The following is a 17,383-nucleotide window of genomic DNA, read 5'->3' on the forward strand; positions in this document are numbered from 1 at the left end:
AAAGTGGGTCAATTTCCTCCTACAGTCTCATTTTGCAAAACGTGATCATTAACGATGGAGGATCAAAACAAAAAATATGGCTTAAATGTTTGCATAGACAAACTGGACTGTTCTTAATCCAAACATAAAAACATCCTTCCTCTGTTTTAGTAGTCTTTTTATGCCCCCTCTCCCTTCTTTCCAACCTTCAAGTTTAATTGTTTCCAATCTCATAAGACTGCTCCATAGTCTGTTTACCTTACATTTTAACTGTTGCTCAATCTACAATGTCATATGGGTCTACAAAAACATTTAGATTTGAGATGATTCATGTATGTTTTATATAGCGAATTACCCAGTTATAGCCTTGTCTTTTGGATGATGTTTTGAAAAATATCAAAGCACTTGACTGCCTTTGAAGTTTTCTTTAGTTCAAATGTTGACAATTAGCTTCTGTATAAATGTATGATATTTAGGGGTTGAAACAAGGTTTAAGACATTGCCCTTCTTTTCAAAGCGGAGCGCATTTATTGTGAGCTGAGAGGAGTACCAGTCATCCAAGTGAGCACATTCTCCTGCTCCCAGACTTTACAATGTTCTATATAGGCTAAACCCCTTCTCACCATACTTTTGGTTATATGTGTAATAATGCCACAACACTGCATATGGATCTATAACAGTGTGGAGAGAACACTTTTCCATTCAATGTCTTGTGTAGTTCCCTGTCTGTGCCCCAAGTCAACCAACTGCAGGTCTGCTCAGAGAGGTAGAGAGAGCTGGGGAGGAAGTCTGGAAATTCTGACAGGCAGCGTCTCAGTCACTGCTGAATTTATCTGTGAAGTCTGGACCTACCATTCAGCAAACACATCCATATGTTACAAGCACCATATGAATAAGCAAATATGAACATAAATGACAAATTATGATTTAAGCATTAAGAGAGGAGCCTAATGTTTGTTGGACATGTTGAAATGAAAGAGGAAGAAAGTCAAGGTAGAATACCAATCAAGCCTCAACTCCATCTGCTTTTTATACTCTAAAAGAAATATCTGACCTTCCAGATGCTCTTTTCCAGGGATTGTAATTTAGAGTGAAAAGAACACACCTTCTATCGTCCAATGCTAGCAGCCTGACTCAAGCCTGTTAGGAAAGACACTCACAAAATATACAACCATGATTGCAACTAGTATACAGGGCGTTAGTTATAAGTGCGCAATTTGAGTCAGATTTGTGCAGAGAAATGTTTCTTTGTGAAACAAATGTATGTTTTATTGACATTCAAATGTAATTCACCCTAAAAAAGAGTAACACCATTGCCTCAAAGAAAATCTAACAAGTTGAACAACTGAGTAAATTGATATTTGATTGAGTATGCTACTTACATGTCTCCTATAATTAAATGCATAGGTTTCTGCATTCCAACACATATAAATGTAATTCATCAAGATCAGAGGTTTTCAGGCAACTTGCCTTTTTCCCCCATAAAGCAAGTTGTGTTTATTCCTGTATCCTTGAGATGAAATACATGAATATGTTTATTGAAAATCGAAACAATAATCTCATGGGAATTCAGATACAGTTACAATGGCCTTGAGCCTTGCAGGCAGCTATTGTGCCTTTGAGTGGAGTCTGTGGGTAATACATCCATTTTCCTTGGACTGAATGCCAACGGACAAAGACACAACATATTACCTTTCAACATGGATTTTTTTAAATATTAATACAAATGAATACAGTCACAAACATCTCTTTTTGGATTTTGGTTAACCAAAAATAAATATATTTATAATATATAGTGTGTATACTGTATATTGCTAGCCTACTACTTTACGAGAAGGGAACCAATGTAGGCCATGGAGGGCTGCTACTAATCGTGCAACTGGAAGCTGCTTCTCTTCTCAGACACGTTATAATCAAGTTACATTGACACAGACAAGCAATATGTCAGGTATGCACCAGACAGTGGGTCTTCTCTCCCAAAATGTACAGTTTGAATATTTATACAAAGGCTGAGGAATATGGAATAACATGCCATTTAAACTGAAAGAACAAACTGAACTTTACTTAACCCCCTAAGTTTAGCATAATAAAAAAAATCCCCATAACATTTATTCAATTTAAGCTAGAGATATCCGTTTTTTGCATTGGATGTGTCTCAATCCACCTCATCCACCTATGTCGCACTTCCGCATCTGCGGTGAAAGGTGACAGAGCTAGAGCACTGTTTGTCAGACCATGAGACATCCCAAAAATCGGTCTTCTCACAAAATCGTTATGCGTTTTGCTCTATGACCCCCACAAGCGTCTTGGGACTCGTCTGAAGTCGGTACAGCCGATCTGCAAACCACTCTATGTACAGTCATGGTCAAAAGTTTTGAGAATGACTCAAGTATTGGTCTTCACAAAGTTCGCTGCTTCAGTGTTATGAAATATTTTTGTCAGATGTTACTATGGTATACTGAAGTATAATTACAAGCATTCCATAAGTGTCAAAGGCTTTTTTTGACAACTACATTAAGTTTATGCAAAGAGTCAATACCCTTATTTTTCAAGACCTCTGCAATCCGCCCTGGCATGCTGTCAATTAACTTCTGGGCCACGTCCTGACTGATGGCAGCCCATTCTTGCATAATCACCAATGCTTGGAGTTTGTCAGAATTTGTGGGTTTTTGTTTGTCCACCCGCCTCTTGAGGATCGACCACAAGTTCTCAACGAGATTAAGGTCTGGGGAGTTTCCTGGCCATGGACCCAAAATGTTGATGTTTTGTTCCCCGAGCCACTTAGTTGTCACTTTTGCCTTATGGCAAGGTGCTCCATCATGCTGGAAAAGGCATTGTTCGTCACCAAACTGTTCTTGGATGGTTGGGAGAAGTTGCTCTCTGAGGATGGGTTGGTACCGTTCTTTATTCATGGCTGTGTTCTTAGGCAAAATTGTAAGTGAGCCCACTCCCTTGGCTGAGAAGCAGCCCCACACATGAATGGTCTCAGGATGCTTTACTGTTGGCATGACACAGGACTGATGGTAGCACTCACCTTGTCTTCTCCGGACAAGGTGTTTTCCGGATGCCCCAAACAATCGGAAAGGGGATTCATCAGAGAAAATGACTTTACCCCAGTCCTCAGCAGTCCAATCCCTGTACCTTTTGCAGAATATCAGTCTGTCCCTGATGTTATTCCTGAAGAAAAGTGGCTTCTTTGCTGCCCTTCTTGACACCAGGCCATCCTCCAAAAGTCTTCGCCTCACTGTGCGTGCAGATGCACTCACACCTGCCTGCTGCCATTCCTGAGCAAGCTCTGCACTGGTGGTGCCCCGATCCCGCAGCTGAATCAACTTTAGGAGACAGTCGTGGCGCTTGCTGGACTTTCTTGGGCGCCCTGACGCCTTCTTCACAACAATTGAACCTCTCTCCTTGACGTTCTTGATGATCCGATAAATGGTTGATTTAGGTGCAATCTTACAAGCAGCAATATCCTTGCCTGTGAAGCCCTTTTTGTGCAAAGCAATGATGACGGCACATGTTCCCTTGCAGGTAACCATGGTTAACAGAGGAAGAACAATGATTTCAAGCACCACCCTCCTTTTAAAGCTTCCAGTCTGTTATTCTAACTCAATCAGCATGACAGAGTGATCTCCAGCCTTGTCCTCATCAACACTCTCACCTGTGTTGGCAAAAGAATCACTGACATGATGGCAGCTGGTCCTTTTGTGACAGGGCTGAAATGCAGTGGAAATGTTTTCATGGCAAAGAGGGACTTTGCAATTAATTGCAATTCATTTGATCACTCTTCATGACATTCTGGAGTAAATGCAAATTGCCATCATCAAAACTGAGGCAGCAGACTTTGTGAAAATTAGTATTTGTGTCATTCTCAAAACTTTTGACCATGACTGTAGTGTCCGAACAGTTTAAGCTACACACTAATGTGACCCCTCTGTGTAAAGGTGAGACTCACGAACACATACGTCAGTTGTTTTGCTCACAGGCCTCACAAGACTGGGGGCTGGGGGCATAATAACTAAAGGCTGTCACTTCCGTTTCGAGCGCGTCACTTGTCTCCGTGCTACGCTGTTTGTTGCTGCTTGGCTACCTACCAAACGTGATGTTTTTTAAACCATTGAATCTATCTTCATTTAACACATTTTACCAATGTCTTAGTTATTTTTATATTTTTTACTTGCTCAACTTTTTTCATTCAACATTTTCACCCCGGAAGCTTTATCTGGACATGGTTCTACAGGACCTCCACCAGCCAAAGCTAAGTAGTAACATTAACACTATGCCATCTAATTGCAGTCGCTGTACTCATAATATACAGGAGAACTACCGCCTTATGGTGAGGATAGCCGTGCTGCAAGCCTAGTTTCAGACACAATTGTTAGGCAAGGGCAATGTAAGTGTAGGAAAGGGTGAAACAGCGTCTGTGCCACCAGTAAGTACATATAGTAGTATAAATCCCCTCGCACAGTCCCCGCAGCTGGACAATTTTCTCAAGGCTTCTGGAAAGAAATGCTGTCGGCATGCTCAACCGGTGTCGCTCATTCAGCCGACAGAAACTTTCAACCGGTTCTCCCCATTAACCCTCCCGTTGTCCTAGGGTCAAAATGACCCGCCACTGTGTTGAACCAACTTTATTTAATTTTTATATTTTTTGGATCATTTGTGTGAAGGAGGCAGTGATACTTTCTTTAAAGTCTCACTGCCTCCTTCTCACAAATGATCCAAAAAATATAAAAATTAAATAAAGTTGGTTCAACACAGTGGCGGGTCATTTTGACCCTAGGACAATGGGAGGGTTAAGTAACAAGTCGGAGTCAGAGGACGAGCCTTCTCAGGTCTCTCCTCCACCCGTTACGGGGTCTGAGCCACCGAAGCCTCTCACCATTAGCTCGGACAAATTGAAAACCCTAGTAATTGACGACTCTATTACCCGCAATATTAGACTTAAAAATAATCATCCAGCGATCATACACTGTTTACCAGGGGGCAGAGCTACCGACGTAAAGGCTAATCTGAAGATGGTGCTGGCTAAGGCAAAAACTGGCGAGTGTAGAGAGTATAGGGATATTGTTATCCACGTCAGCACCAACGATGTTAGGATGAAACAGTCAGAGGTCACCAAGAGCAACATAGCTTCAGAGTGTAAATTAGCTAGAAAGATGTGTCGGCATCAAGTAATTGTCTCTGGCCCCCTCCCAGTTAGGGCGAGTGATGAGCTCTACAGCAGAGTCTCACAACTCAATCGCTGGTTGAAAACTGTTTTCTGCCCCTCCCAAAAGATAGAATTTGTAGATATTTGGCCCTCTTTCTGGGACTCACCCACAAACAGGACCAAGCCCAGCCTGCTGAGGAGTGACTGACTCCATCCTAACTGGAGGGGTGCTCTCATCTTATCTATCTACATAGACAGGGCTCTAACTCCTCTAGCTCCACAATGAGATAGGGTGCAGGCCAGGCAGCAGGCTGTCCCCAGTCCACCTAGTCGTGCTGCTGCTCCAGTTTCCACTCTTCTGCCTGCGGCTATGGAACCCTGACCTGTTCACCGGACGTGCTACCTTGTCCCAGACCTGCTGTTTTCAACTCTCTCTCTCTCTACCGCACCTGCTATTTCAACCTCTAAATGACCAGGTATGAAAAGCCAAGTGACATTTACGCCTGATGTACTGACCTGTTGCAAACTCTATTATTTAACCCTGCTGGTCAACTATGAACGTTTGAACATCTTGGAGAAAAATCTGGCCTTAATGGCCATGTACTGTTATAATCTCCACCCGGCACAGCCAGAAGGGGGCCACCCCTCAGATCCTGGTTCCTCTCTAGATTTCTTCCTAGGTTTCTGCCTTTCTAGGGAGTTTTTCCTAGCCACCGTGCTTCTACATCTGCATTGCTTGCTGTTTGGGGTTTTAGGCTGTTTCTGTATAGCACTTTGTGACATCTGCTGATGTAAAAAGGGCTTTATAAATGAAATTTGATGGATGGTCTGAAGGTCCCCCTTTACTAGTTAAAAAAATGAATGGAAGTATACAGTATGTATGGAGACTGTTTAGTGCTAAAAATAAGGGGTTAAATACAAATGTTTCCTGATCTTTCTTGTATAGTTGAAGTCGGAAGTTTACATACAGATTCTTTCACTTATAATTCACTGTATCACAATTAAAGTGAGTCGGAAGTTTGACTGTGCCTTTGAACAGCTTGGAAAATTCCAGAAAATGATGTCATGGCTTTAGAAGCTTCTGATAGGCCAATTGACATCATTTGAGTCAATTGGAGGTGTACCTGTGGATGGATTTCAAGGCCTACCTTCAAACTCACCGCCTCTTTGCTTGACATCATGGGAAAATCAAAAGAAATCAGCCAAGACCTCTGAAAAAATTGGTAGTCTGGTTCATCCTTGGGAGCTATTTCCAAATGCCTGAAGGTACCACGTTCATCTGTACAAACAACAGTATGCAAGTTTAAACACCATGGGACCACGCAGCCGTCATACCGCTCAGGAAGGAGACGCGTTCTGTCTCCTAGAGATGAACGTACTTTGGTGCGAAAAGTGCAAATCAATCCCAGAACAAAAGCAAAGCACCTTGTGAAGATGCTGGAAGAAACATGTACAAAAGTATCTATATCCACAGTAAAACGAGTCCTATGTCGACATAACCTGAAAGGACGCTCCGCAAGGAAGAAGCCACTGCTCCAAAACCGCACATGGGAACAAAGATCATACTTTTTGGAGAAATGTCCTCTGGTCTGATGAAACAAAAATAGAACTGTTTGGCCATAATGACCATCGTTGTGTTTGGAGGAAAAAGGGGGTGGCTTGCAAGCCGAAGAGCACCATCCCAACCGTGAAGCACGGGGGTGGCAGGATTATGCTGTGGTGGTGCTTTTCTGCAGGAGGGATAGTGCACTTCACAAAATAGATGGCATTATGAGGAAGGAAAACGATGTGGATATATTGAAGCAACATCTCAAGACATCATTCAGGAAGTTAAAGCTTGGTCGCAAATGGGTCTTCCAAATGGACAATGACCCCAAGCATACTTCCAAAGTTGTGGCAAAATGGCTTAAGGACAACAAAGTCAAGGTATTGGAGTGGCCATCACAAAGCCCTTTTTTCAATCCTATAGAAAATGTGTGGGCAGAACTGAAAAAGCATGTGTGTGTGCAAGGAGGCCTACAAACCTGACTCAGTTACACCAGCTCTGTCAGGAGGAATGGGCCAAAATTCACCCAACCTATTGTGGGAAGCTTGTGGAAGGCTACCCAAAACGTTTGACCCAAGTTAAACAATTTAAAGGCAATCCTGCCAAATACTAATTTAGTGTATGTAAACTTCTGACCCACTGGGAATGTGATGAAAAAAATAAAACTGAAATAAATCATTCTCTCTACTATTATTCTGACATTTCACATTCTTAAAATAATGTGGTGATCCTAAATGACCTAAGACAGGGAATTTTTACTAGGATTAAATGTCAGGAATTGTGAAAAACTCAGTTTAAATGTATTTGGCTAAGGTGTATGTATACTTCCGACTTCAACTGTATCTCTCATAGATAGGACAGACACTTCAGAACAAACTTCCTTTAGATTTTTTTGGGGGGGACTATCTGTTGTTCCATGTAGTGAATCTGTTATTCAATATATTCTTTTGATACCTTGAAGTATCAAAAGAAAATATAAACTATTATTTGATGAAAAATTGTATTTAGCCTTACTGCTATTAGCCCATACAAACACATTGAATAACAGCTAAAACAATTTTGATACTTAAAGTGGTCTTAAAATTCGAAATCCAATAGCTAAATTATCCTTGGTATGATCTTCTTAAAACAATTCCATATAGCTTAGTAGAACCCCACCCCCTCCCCCGGCGTAGACAGGGCTTAGACTCTTATGGGTTAGTATGTTTGCTAATATAAACAAAACGTTCAGGCAGGTAGAAAAATAAAGCACTATCTGGCGTAAAAGGAAAATAACTAGGGAAACTCCATTTCCTGAGAAGTTGTGCAAAAGCTGCCTCTTTTGGGGCTTGTTGGGGAACATATAAAAACAAATATTCTATTGTCTTTCTAAAATCAGTTGGTTAGTTTTCACCCTTGTTTTTCGTTTCGATTTCAATATAAATATTGTTTTCATAGTTCTAAAAACTGTACACCAACAGGTTATTCATGTTATAATCAACTACTTCTGCTTTAACAATGAACCCATAGGACATAGCAACAGATATTCGCCCACTTTACTTGGACAAACTAGTCTAAACAGCAGGATTTGCTTTAAAGGATATTTGTATTTTCTCTTTCCAAATCCACATTTTTATTATATATTTTTTCTGCACAAAAAAACTGTTTGAAAAAGATGACCACTATGGTTGGACCAGATGAACTGTAATAGACCTCTGTGAGTCTGTCTGTTTCATGGCAGCTGTTTGGAACCTATGAGGCTTCAACTCCATTCCTCTTTGGACGAATGAAGACCAGGTTCTATGGTTCGACAGAGAGCTCTGTGGGGCGGGGCTACAACTGGTCGTTGGGGTGCTGCTCTCTGTCTGACTCTGCTTTGCCTGGCTGGCCCGGTGAAGGGGCGTGAGGGGGGTGGGCGACGCTGGGCAGGCTGTGTGTTATGGGCACGGCATTAGGAACAATTTCCTCTATAGGCGTAGGGAGCCCCCCAGAGGCCAAACTCACAACACCAGGAGGGTACCTGGGACAAGGAGAGGATGAGTCAGAAAATGCTATAGCACTTGTAAATGCATATACAGTACCGGTATCTACTTGTTATTATGTATCAACAGTGGGTGCATTACCAGGGTTGTGGGTTCGATTCCCACGGGCGGCCAGTATGAAAATGTATGCACTTACTAACTGTAAGTCGCTCTGGATCAGAGCGTCTGCTAAATTACTAAAATGTAAATATGTAATTACCTATAGGCCCCATTGAGCTCAGGATGAATGACAGCAGGGTCCATATTGACCCAGTGAGTAGTCTGGGACAGGAACTCTTTATTCACACAGTTCTTTAGGCTGTCTGGAATATGACCTGGAAGCAGGAAACAGTCATTCATGAAGCACAACGCGGTTATTAGGGAGTTTGTTATTGTGGCTTTGCTGTTGTTTATTAGTGAGAGGGGAGCCTGGGAGCCTGATACATTGCCCATTGGGGAAAACAATAATCAACCCAAGAATACCCATTATTAGTGTAACAGGTATGTTACCTGAAATGGCTCGTCGGATCTCCCGGGCTGCCTCCTCTCTCATCTCAATAGAAGCCTGTTCACTGTACCAGGCAGCATGGGGAGTACATATCAGGTTAGGAGCATCTTTCAGAGGTCCCTGGCTGAAGCTGAGAAAAAGGAAACATGGTTTCTAATAATTAGACTCACCTCAACACAGTGGGAAATAAATATTAGCAAAATGAAGACAGTATAAGATAGAAGAATGTAAAGAGTGCTAACCCGAAGGGCTCTGTCTCGTGGACGTCCAGGGCCGCCCCTCGTATCCTCCCCTCTTTCAGGGCCTGTGCCAGAGCCTTCTCATCAACCAGCCCCCCTCTGGTCGTGTTAACCAGGAACGCACCCTGGCGCATCTACAACACACCATTTAAAATATGTAAACAATGCAGTACACAACCGTAAATGAAATGTCTAGTAGGTTTAGGTTTGATTTATTTGCTCCAAATAAAATAAGTGATAAACAACAATACAGATAAAACAAATAAATAAAAAACGGTGTGCAGGTGTGGTTGAAAGGCTAAGGGCTTATATAAAAAACACACCACAAAAAACAATATTCAATACATAAGTAAAAACAGATAACAAAACCCACTAATCATAAATGTACAAATGAACGGATCAACAATCACGAAAACATTTTTAAAAGTGTGTGCGCATGTGTGGATGTGAGTGTGTGAGAATTGGGCTATATGGAGAAGATTACTGAGTAGTTTGGTTCATCAGGCTGACCCCATGTCTTCGCTTGAAGTTATTGTGGGAAGATGAGGTTTTGGCAATGTGAGGATAAGAATTCCAGAGTATTTGATAGAGAATTGACTATGTGAGGTGCGGCATTGGGGAGGGTGAAGGTTATCGCAGTGTTACAGTTGAAGTCTGAAGTTTACATACACCTTCGCCAAATACATTTAAACTCAGTTTTTCACAATTCCTGACATCTAATCCTAGTAAAAATTCCCTGTCTTAGGTCAGTTTATTTTAAGAATGTGAAATGTCAGAATAAAAGTAAAGAGAATGATTTATTTCAGCTTTTATTTCTTTCATCACATTCCCAGTGGGTCAGAAGTTTACATACACACAATTAGTATTTGGTAGCATTGCCTTTAAATTGTTTAACTTGGGTCAAACGTTTTGGATAGCCTTCCACAAGCTTACCACAATAATTTGGGTGAATTTTGGCTCATTCCACCTGACAGAGTTGGTGTAACTGAGTCAGGTTTATAGGCCTCCTTGCTCTCACACGCTTTTTCAGTTCTGCCCACAAATTTCCTATAGGATTGAGGTCAGGGCTTTGTGATGGCCACTCCAATACCTTTTGCTTCAATATGTCCACATAATTTTCCTTCCTCATAATGCCATCTATTTTGTGAAGTGCACCAGTCCCTCCTGCAGCAAAGCACCCCCACAGCATGATGCTGCCACCCCCATGCTTCATGGTTGGGATGGTGTTCTTCGGCTTGCAAGCAACCCCCTTTTTCCTCCAAACATAACGATGGTCATTATGGCCAAACAGTTATATTTTTGTTTCATCAGACCAGAGGACATTTCTCCAAAAAGTACGATCTTTGTCCCCATGTGCAGTTGCAAACCGTAGTCTGGCTTTTTTATTGCGGTTTTGGAGCAGTGGCTTCTTCCTTGATGAGCGGCCTTTCAGGTTATGTCGATATAGGACTCGTTTTACTGTGGACATAGATACTTTTGTACCTGTTTTCTCAAGCATCTTCAAATCAAGTCAAATCAAATTGTATTTTTCACATACACGTGTTTAGCAGATGTTATAGCGGGTGTAGCGAAATGCTTGTGATTCTAGCTCCGACAATGCAGTAATATTTAACAATTTCACAGGAATGAGATTTAAGAATATATACATACAGAAGGGAGAACAAATATTTGATACACTGCCGATTTTGCAGGTTTTCCTACTTACAAAGCATGTAGAGGTCTGTAATTTTTATCATAGGTACACTTCAACTTGTATGATTTTTAAGTAATTAATTTACATTTTATTGCATGACATAAGTATTTGATCACCTACCAACCAGTAAGAATTCCGGCTCTCACAGACCTGTTAGTTTTTCTTTAAGAAGCCCTCCTGTTCTCAACTCATTAACTGTATTAACTGCACCTGTTTGAACTCGTTACCTGTATAAAAGACACCTGTCCACACACTCAATCAAACAGGCTCCTACCTCTCCACAATGGCCAAGACCAGAGAGCTGTGTAAGGACATCAGGCATAAAATTGTAGACCTGCACAAGGCTGGGATGGGCTACAGGACAATAGGCAAGCAGCTTGGTTGAGAAGGCAACAACTGTTGGCGCAATTATTAGAAAATGGAAGAAGTTCAAGATGACGGTCAATCACCCTCGGTCTGGGCCTCCATGCAAGATCTCACCTTGTGGGGCATCAATGATCATGAGGAAGGTGAGGGATCAGCCCAGAACTACACGGCAGGACCTGGTCAACGACCTGAAGAGAGCTGGGACCACAGTCTCAAAGAAATCCATTAGTAACACACTACGCCGTCATGGATTAAAATCCTGCAGCGCACGCAAGGTCCCCCTGCTCAAGCCAGTGCATGTCCAGGCCCATCTGATGTTTGCCAATGACCATCTGGATGATCCAGAGGAGGAATGGGAGAAGATCATGTGGTCTGATGAGACAAAAATATAGCTTTTTGGTCTAAACTCCACTTGCCGTGTTTGGAGGAAGAAGAAGGATGAGTACAACCCCAACAACACCATCCCAACCGTGAAGCATGGAGGTGGAAACATCATTCTTTGGGGATGCTTTTCTGCAAAGGGGACAGGACGACTGCACCGTATTGAGGGGAGGATGGATGGGGCCATGTATCGCGAGATCTTGGCCAACAACCTCCTTCCCTCAGTAAGAGCATTGAAGATGGGTCGTGGCTGGGTCTTCCAGCATGACAACGTCCCGAAACACACAGCCAGGGCAACTAAGGAGTGGCTCGGTAAGAAGCATCTCAAGGTCCTGGAGTGGCCTAGCCAGTCTCCAGACCTGAACCCACAAGAAAATCTTTGGAGGGAGCTGAAAGTCCGTATTGCCCAGCGACAGCCCCGAAACCTGAAGGATCTGGAGAAGGTCTGTATGGAGGAGTGGGCCAAAATCCCTGCTGCAGTGTGTGCAAACCTGGTCAAGACCTACAGGAAACGTATGATCTCTGTAATTGCAAACAAAGGTTTCTGTACCAAATATTAAGTTCTGCTTATCTGATGTATCAAATACTTATGTAATGCAATAAAATGCAAATTAATTACTTTAAAATCATACAATGTGATTTTCTGGATTTTAGTTTTAGATTCCGTCTCTCACAGTTGAAGTGTACCTATGATAAAAATTACAGACCTCTACATGCTTTGTAAGTAGGAAAACCTGCAAAATCGGCAGTGTATCAAATACTTGTTCTCCCCACTGTATATAGACAAGCAATGACAGAGCGGCATGGACTAAGATACAGAAGAATATTATAGAATAGAATGCAGTATATACATATGAGATGAGTAGTGCAAGATATGTAAACATTTTTATAGTGTCTAGTGTTCCATTTCTTAAAGTGGCCAGCAATTTCAATAGGCAGCAGAAGCCTCAAATGTGCTAGTGATGGCTATTTAACAGTCTGATGGCCTTGAGATAGAAGCTGTTTTTCATTCTCTCGGTCCCAGCTTTGATGCACCTGTACTGACATCACCTTCTGGATGATAGCTGGGTGAAAAGGCAGTGGCTCGGGTGGTTGATGTCCTTGATGATCTTTTTGGCCTTCCTGTGACATCGGGTGCTGTATGTGTCTTGGAGGGCGGGTAGTTTGCCCCCGGAAATGCGTTCGGCAGACCGCACCACCCTCTGGAGAGCCCTGCGGTTGTGGGTGGTGCGGTTGCCGTACCGGGCAGTGATACAGCCCGACAGGACAGGATGCTCTCAATTGTGCATCTGTAAAAGTCTGTGAGGGTTTTAGGTGATAAGCCAAATTTCTTCAGCCTCGTTTGCGCCTTCTTCACCACACTGTCTGCGTGGGTGGACCATTTCAGTTTGTCGGTGATGTGTACGCCAAGGAACTTGAAGCTTTCCACCTTCTCCACTGCGGTCCTCGTCGATGTGGATAGGGGGGTGCACCCTCTGCTGTTTCCTGAAGTCCGCGATCATCTCCTTTGTTTTGTTGATGTTGAGTGAGAGGTTATTTTCCTGGCACCACACTCCTAGATCCCTCACTTCCTCCCTGTAGGCGGTCTTGTCATTGTTGGTAATCAAGCCTACTACTGTTGTGTCGTCTGCAAACTTGATGATTGAGTTGGAGGCGTGCTTGGCCACGCAGTCATGGGTGAACAGGGAGTACAGGAGGGGGCTGAGCACGCACCCTTGTGGGGCCCCAGTGTTGAGGATCAGCGAAGTGGAGATGTTGTTTCCTACCTTCACCACCTGGGGGTGGCCCATCAGGAAGTCCAGGACCCAGTTGCACAGGGCGGGGTTCAGACCTAGGGCCTCGAGCTTATTGATGACCTTGGAGGGTACTATGGTGTTGAATGCTGAGCTATAGTCAATGAACAGCATTCTTACATAGGTATTCCTCTTGTCCAGATGGGATAGGGCAGTGTGCAGTGTGATGGCGCTTGCATCGTCTGTGGATCTATTGGGGCGGTAAGCAAATTGAAGTGGGTCTAGGGTGACAGGTAAGGTAGAGGTGATATGATCCTTGACTAGTCTCTCAAAGCACTTCATGATGACAGAGGTGAGTGCTACAGGGCGATAGTCATTTAGTTCAGTTACCTTTGCTTTCTTGGTTACAGGAACAATGGTGGCCCTCTTGAAGCATGTGGGAACAGCAGACTGGGAAAGGGAGAGATTGAATATGTCCATGAACACACCATCCAGCTGGTCTGCACATGCTCTGAGGACGCGGCTAGGGATGCCGTCTGGGCTGGCAGCCTTGCGGGGGTTAACATGCTTAAATGTCTTAATCACTTTGGCCATGGAGAAGGAGAGGTCACAGTCCTTGGTAGTGGGCCTCGTCAGTGGCACTGTGTTATCCTCAAAGCGGGTGAAGAAGGTGTTTAGCTTGTCTGGAAGCGAGACGTTGATGTCGGCGATGTGGCTGGTTTTCTTTTTGTAGTCCGTGATTGTCTGTAGAACCTGCCACATACATCTCGTGTCTGAGCCGTTGAATTGCAACTCCACTTTGTCTCTATACTGATGTTTTGCCAGTTTAATTGCCTTGCGGATTGAGTAGCTGCACTGTTTGTATTCTGCCATATTCCCAGTCACCTTGCCATGGTTGAATGCGGTCGTTCGCGCTTTCAGATTTGCGCGAATGCTGCCATCTATCCACGGTTTCTGGTTAGGGTAGGTTTTAATAGTCACAGTGGACACAACATCACCTATACACTTCCTGATAAACTCAGTCACTGTTTCAGTGTATATGTCTAAATTATTTTCGGAAGCTACCCGGAACATATCATGGGTCCGCATGATCAAGACAATCTTGAAGCGTGGATTCTGATTGGTCAGACCAGCGTTGAATAGTCCTTGGCACAGGTACTTCCTGTTTGAGTTTCTGCCTATAGGAAGGGAGAAGCAAAATGGAGTCGTGGTCAGATTTGCCGAAAGGAGGGCAGAGGAGGGCCTTATAACCATCCCGGAAGTTTGAATAGTAATGGTCGAGGATTTTAGCAGTGCGAATACAACAGTCGATATGTTGATAGAACTTCGGCAGCCTAGTCCTCAAATTTGCTTTGTTAAAATCTGCGGCTACAATAAATGCAGCCTCAGGATATGTGGTTTTCAGTTTGCATAAGGTTCAGTGAAGTTCTTTGAGGGTCCTCGTGGTATTTTTTTTTTTTTTTTTTTTCACCTTTATTTAACCAGGTAAACCAGTTGAGAACAGGTTCTCATTTACAACTGCGACCTGGCCAAGATAAAGCAAAGCAGTGCAATAAACACAGAGTTACATATGGGGTAAAAAAACATAAAGTCAAAAATACAACAGAAAATGTGTGCAAATGTAGCAAGTTATGGAGGTAAGGCAATAAATAGGCTATAGTGCAGAATAATTACAATAGTATTAACACTGGAATGCTAGATGTGCAAGAGATTATGTGCAAATAGAGATACTGGGGTGCAAAAGAGCAAAATAAATAACAATATAGGGATGAGGTAGTTGGGTGGGCTAATTTCAGATGGGCTGTGTACAGGTGCAGTGATCGGTAAGGTGCTCTGACAACTGATGCTTAAAGTTATTGAGGGAGATAAGAGTCTCCAGCTTCAGAGATTTTTGCAATTCGTTCCAGTCATTGGCAGCAGAGAACTGGAAGGAATGGCGGCCAAAGGAGGTGTTGGCTTTGGGAATGACCAGTGAGATATACCTGCTGGAGCGCAGACTACGGGTGGGTGCTGCTATGGTGACCAATGAGCTAAGATAAGGCGGGGATTTGCCTAGCAGTGATTTATAGATGGCCTGGAGCCAGTGGGTTTGACAACGAACATGTAGTGAGGACCAGCCAACAAGAGCGTACAGGTCACAGTGGTGGGTAGTGTATGGGGCTTTGGAGACAAAACGGATGGCACTGTGATAGACTACATCCAATTTGCTGAGTAGAGTGTTGGAGGCTATTTTGTAAATGACATCGCCGAAGTCAAGGATCGGTAGGATAGTCAGTTTTACGAGGGCATGTTTGGCAGCATGAGTGAAGGAGGCTTTGTTGCGAAATAGGAAGCCGATTCTAGATTTTACTTTGGATTGGAGATTCTTTATGTGAGTCTGGAAGTTGAGTTTACAGTCTATCGGCTTGATGGGGGATATACACGGCCGTAACTATAACCGAAGAAAATTATCTTGGGAGATAATACGGTCGGCATTTGATTGTGAGATATTCTAGGTCGGGTGAACAGAGGGACTCGAGTTCTTCTATGTTACTACAATTACACCACGAGTTGTTAATCATGAAACACACACCGCCGCCCTTCTGCTTCCTGGAGAGATATTTATTCCTTTCTGTGTGATGAACTGAGAACCCATCTGGCTGGACCGATTCTGACAGAATATCCCAAGAGAGCAATGTTTCCGTGAAACAGAGTATATTACAGGCCTTGATGTCTCTCTGGAAAGAAATCCTTGCCCGTAGTTTGTCGACTTTGTTAACCAAAGATTGAACATTAGCGAGTAGAATACTTGGAACCGGTGGGTGGTGTGCGCGCCTCCTAAGTCGGACCAACAGGCCGCTCCGAGTGTCTCTCCTCCGCCGGTGATGTTTTGGGTCGGCCGCTGGAATCAGTTCAGTTGCCCTGGGGAGAGCAAACAAAGGATCTGCTTCGGGAAAGTCGTATTCCTGGTCGTAATGCTGGTGAGTTACCGCCGCTCTGATATGAAATAGTTTTTCCCAGCTGTATGTAATGATGCAAAACACTTTCTGAGCTAATAATGTAAAAAATAATACATAAAAAAACAAAATACTGCAAAGTTTCCTAAGAGCTAGTCGCGAGGCCGCCATCTTCGTCGGCGCCAGTCGAGGTCCACAAGGTCCTTTGCTGTTGTTCTGGGATTGATTAGCACTTTTCGCATCAACGTATGTTCATCTCCAGGAGACAGAACGCATCTCCTTCCTGAGCGGTATGACGGCTGCGTGGTCCCAGGCTGTTTAAACTTGCGTACTATTGTTTGTACAGATGAACTTGCTACCTTCATGCGTTTGGAAATTGCTCCCAAGGATGAACCAGACTTGTGGAGGTCTACAAAATGTTTTCTGAGGTCTTGGCTGATTTCTTTTTTTTCTCCATGATGTCAAGCAAAGAGATACTGAGTTTGAAGGTAGGCCCTGAAATACATCCACAGGTACACCTCCAATTGACTAAAATGATGTCAATTAGCCTATCAGAAGCTTCTAAAGCCATGACATCATTTTCTGGAATTTTCCAAGCTGTTTAAAGGCACAGTCAACTTAGTTTATGTAAACTTCTGACCCACTGGAATTGTGATACAGTGAAATATAAGTGAAATAATCTGCCTGTAAACAATTGTTGGAAAAATTACTTTTGACAGGTCCACAAACAAAGCAGCACATTTCATTTTAGTGTCTAAAGCTTTGACAAGATCATAAAAAACTAAAGTGGTTGCTGTAATAGTGCTATGCCCAGGCCTAAACCCTGATTGGTTTACATTCAAAATACATT

The 17,383-nt window shown here is 43.1% G+C and overlaps 1 protein-coding gene across 3 annotated transcripts in view; it reads right to left on the minus strand.

Moving 5' to 3' along the window:
- LOC121544970 (C-terminal-binding protein 1) overlaps window positions 1–17,383 on the minus strand; it is a 112,638-nt gene that overhangs the window by 41,875 nt on the left and 53,380 nt on the right. For 2 of the 3 annotated variants that reach the window (XR_005996175.2, XM_041855268.2), the window contains exons 6-8: window positions 9,428–9,558; window positions 9,188–9,315; window positions 8,898–9,012 (exon numbers count right to left, since the gene is read on the minus strand). Coding sequence is in view for 2 of the 3 variants with exons in the window: in XM_041855268.2 (XP_041711202.2) it covers window positions 8,898–9,012; window positions 9,188–9,315; window positions 9,428–9,558 (374 nt within the window). In the remaining variant the exon portion in view is untranslated. Of the gene's footprint in view, window positions 1–7,558; window positions 8,677–8,897; window positions 9,013–9,187; window positions 9,316–9,427; window positions 9,559–17,383 lie in introns of those variants that run through there. The other variant, XM_041855261.2, reaches the window with a different exon arrangement.

Source organism: Coregonus clupeaformis, chromosome 3, assembly GCF_020615455.1.
Source record: "Coregonus clupeaformis isolate EN_2021a chromosome 3, ASM2061545v1, whole genome shotgun sequence".
Classification (NCBI taxonomy): Eukaryota; Metazoa; Chordata; class Actinopteri; order Salmoniformes; family Salmonidae; genus Coregonus; species Coregonus clupeaformis.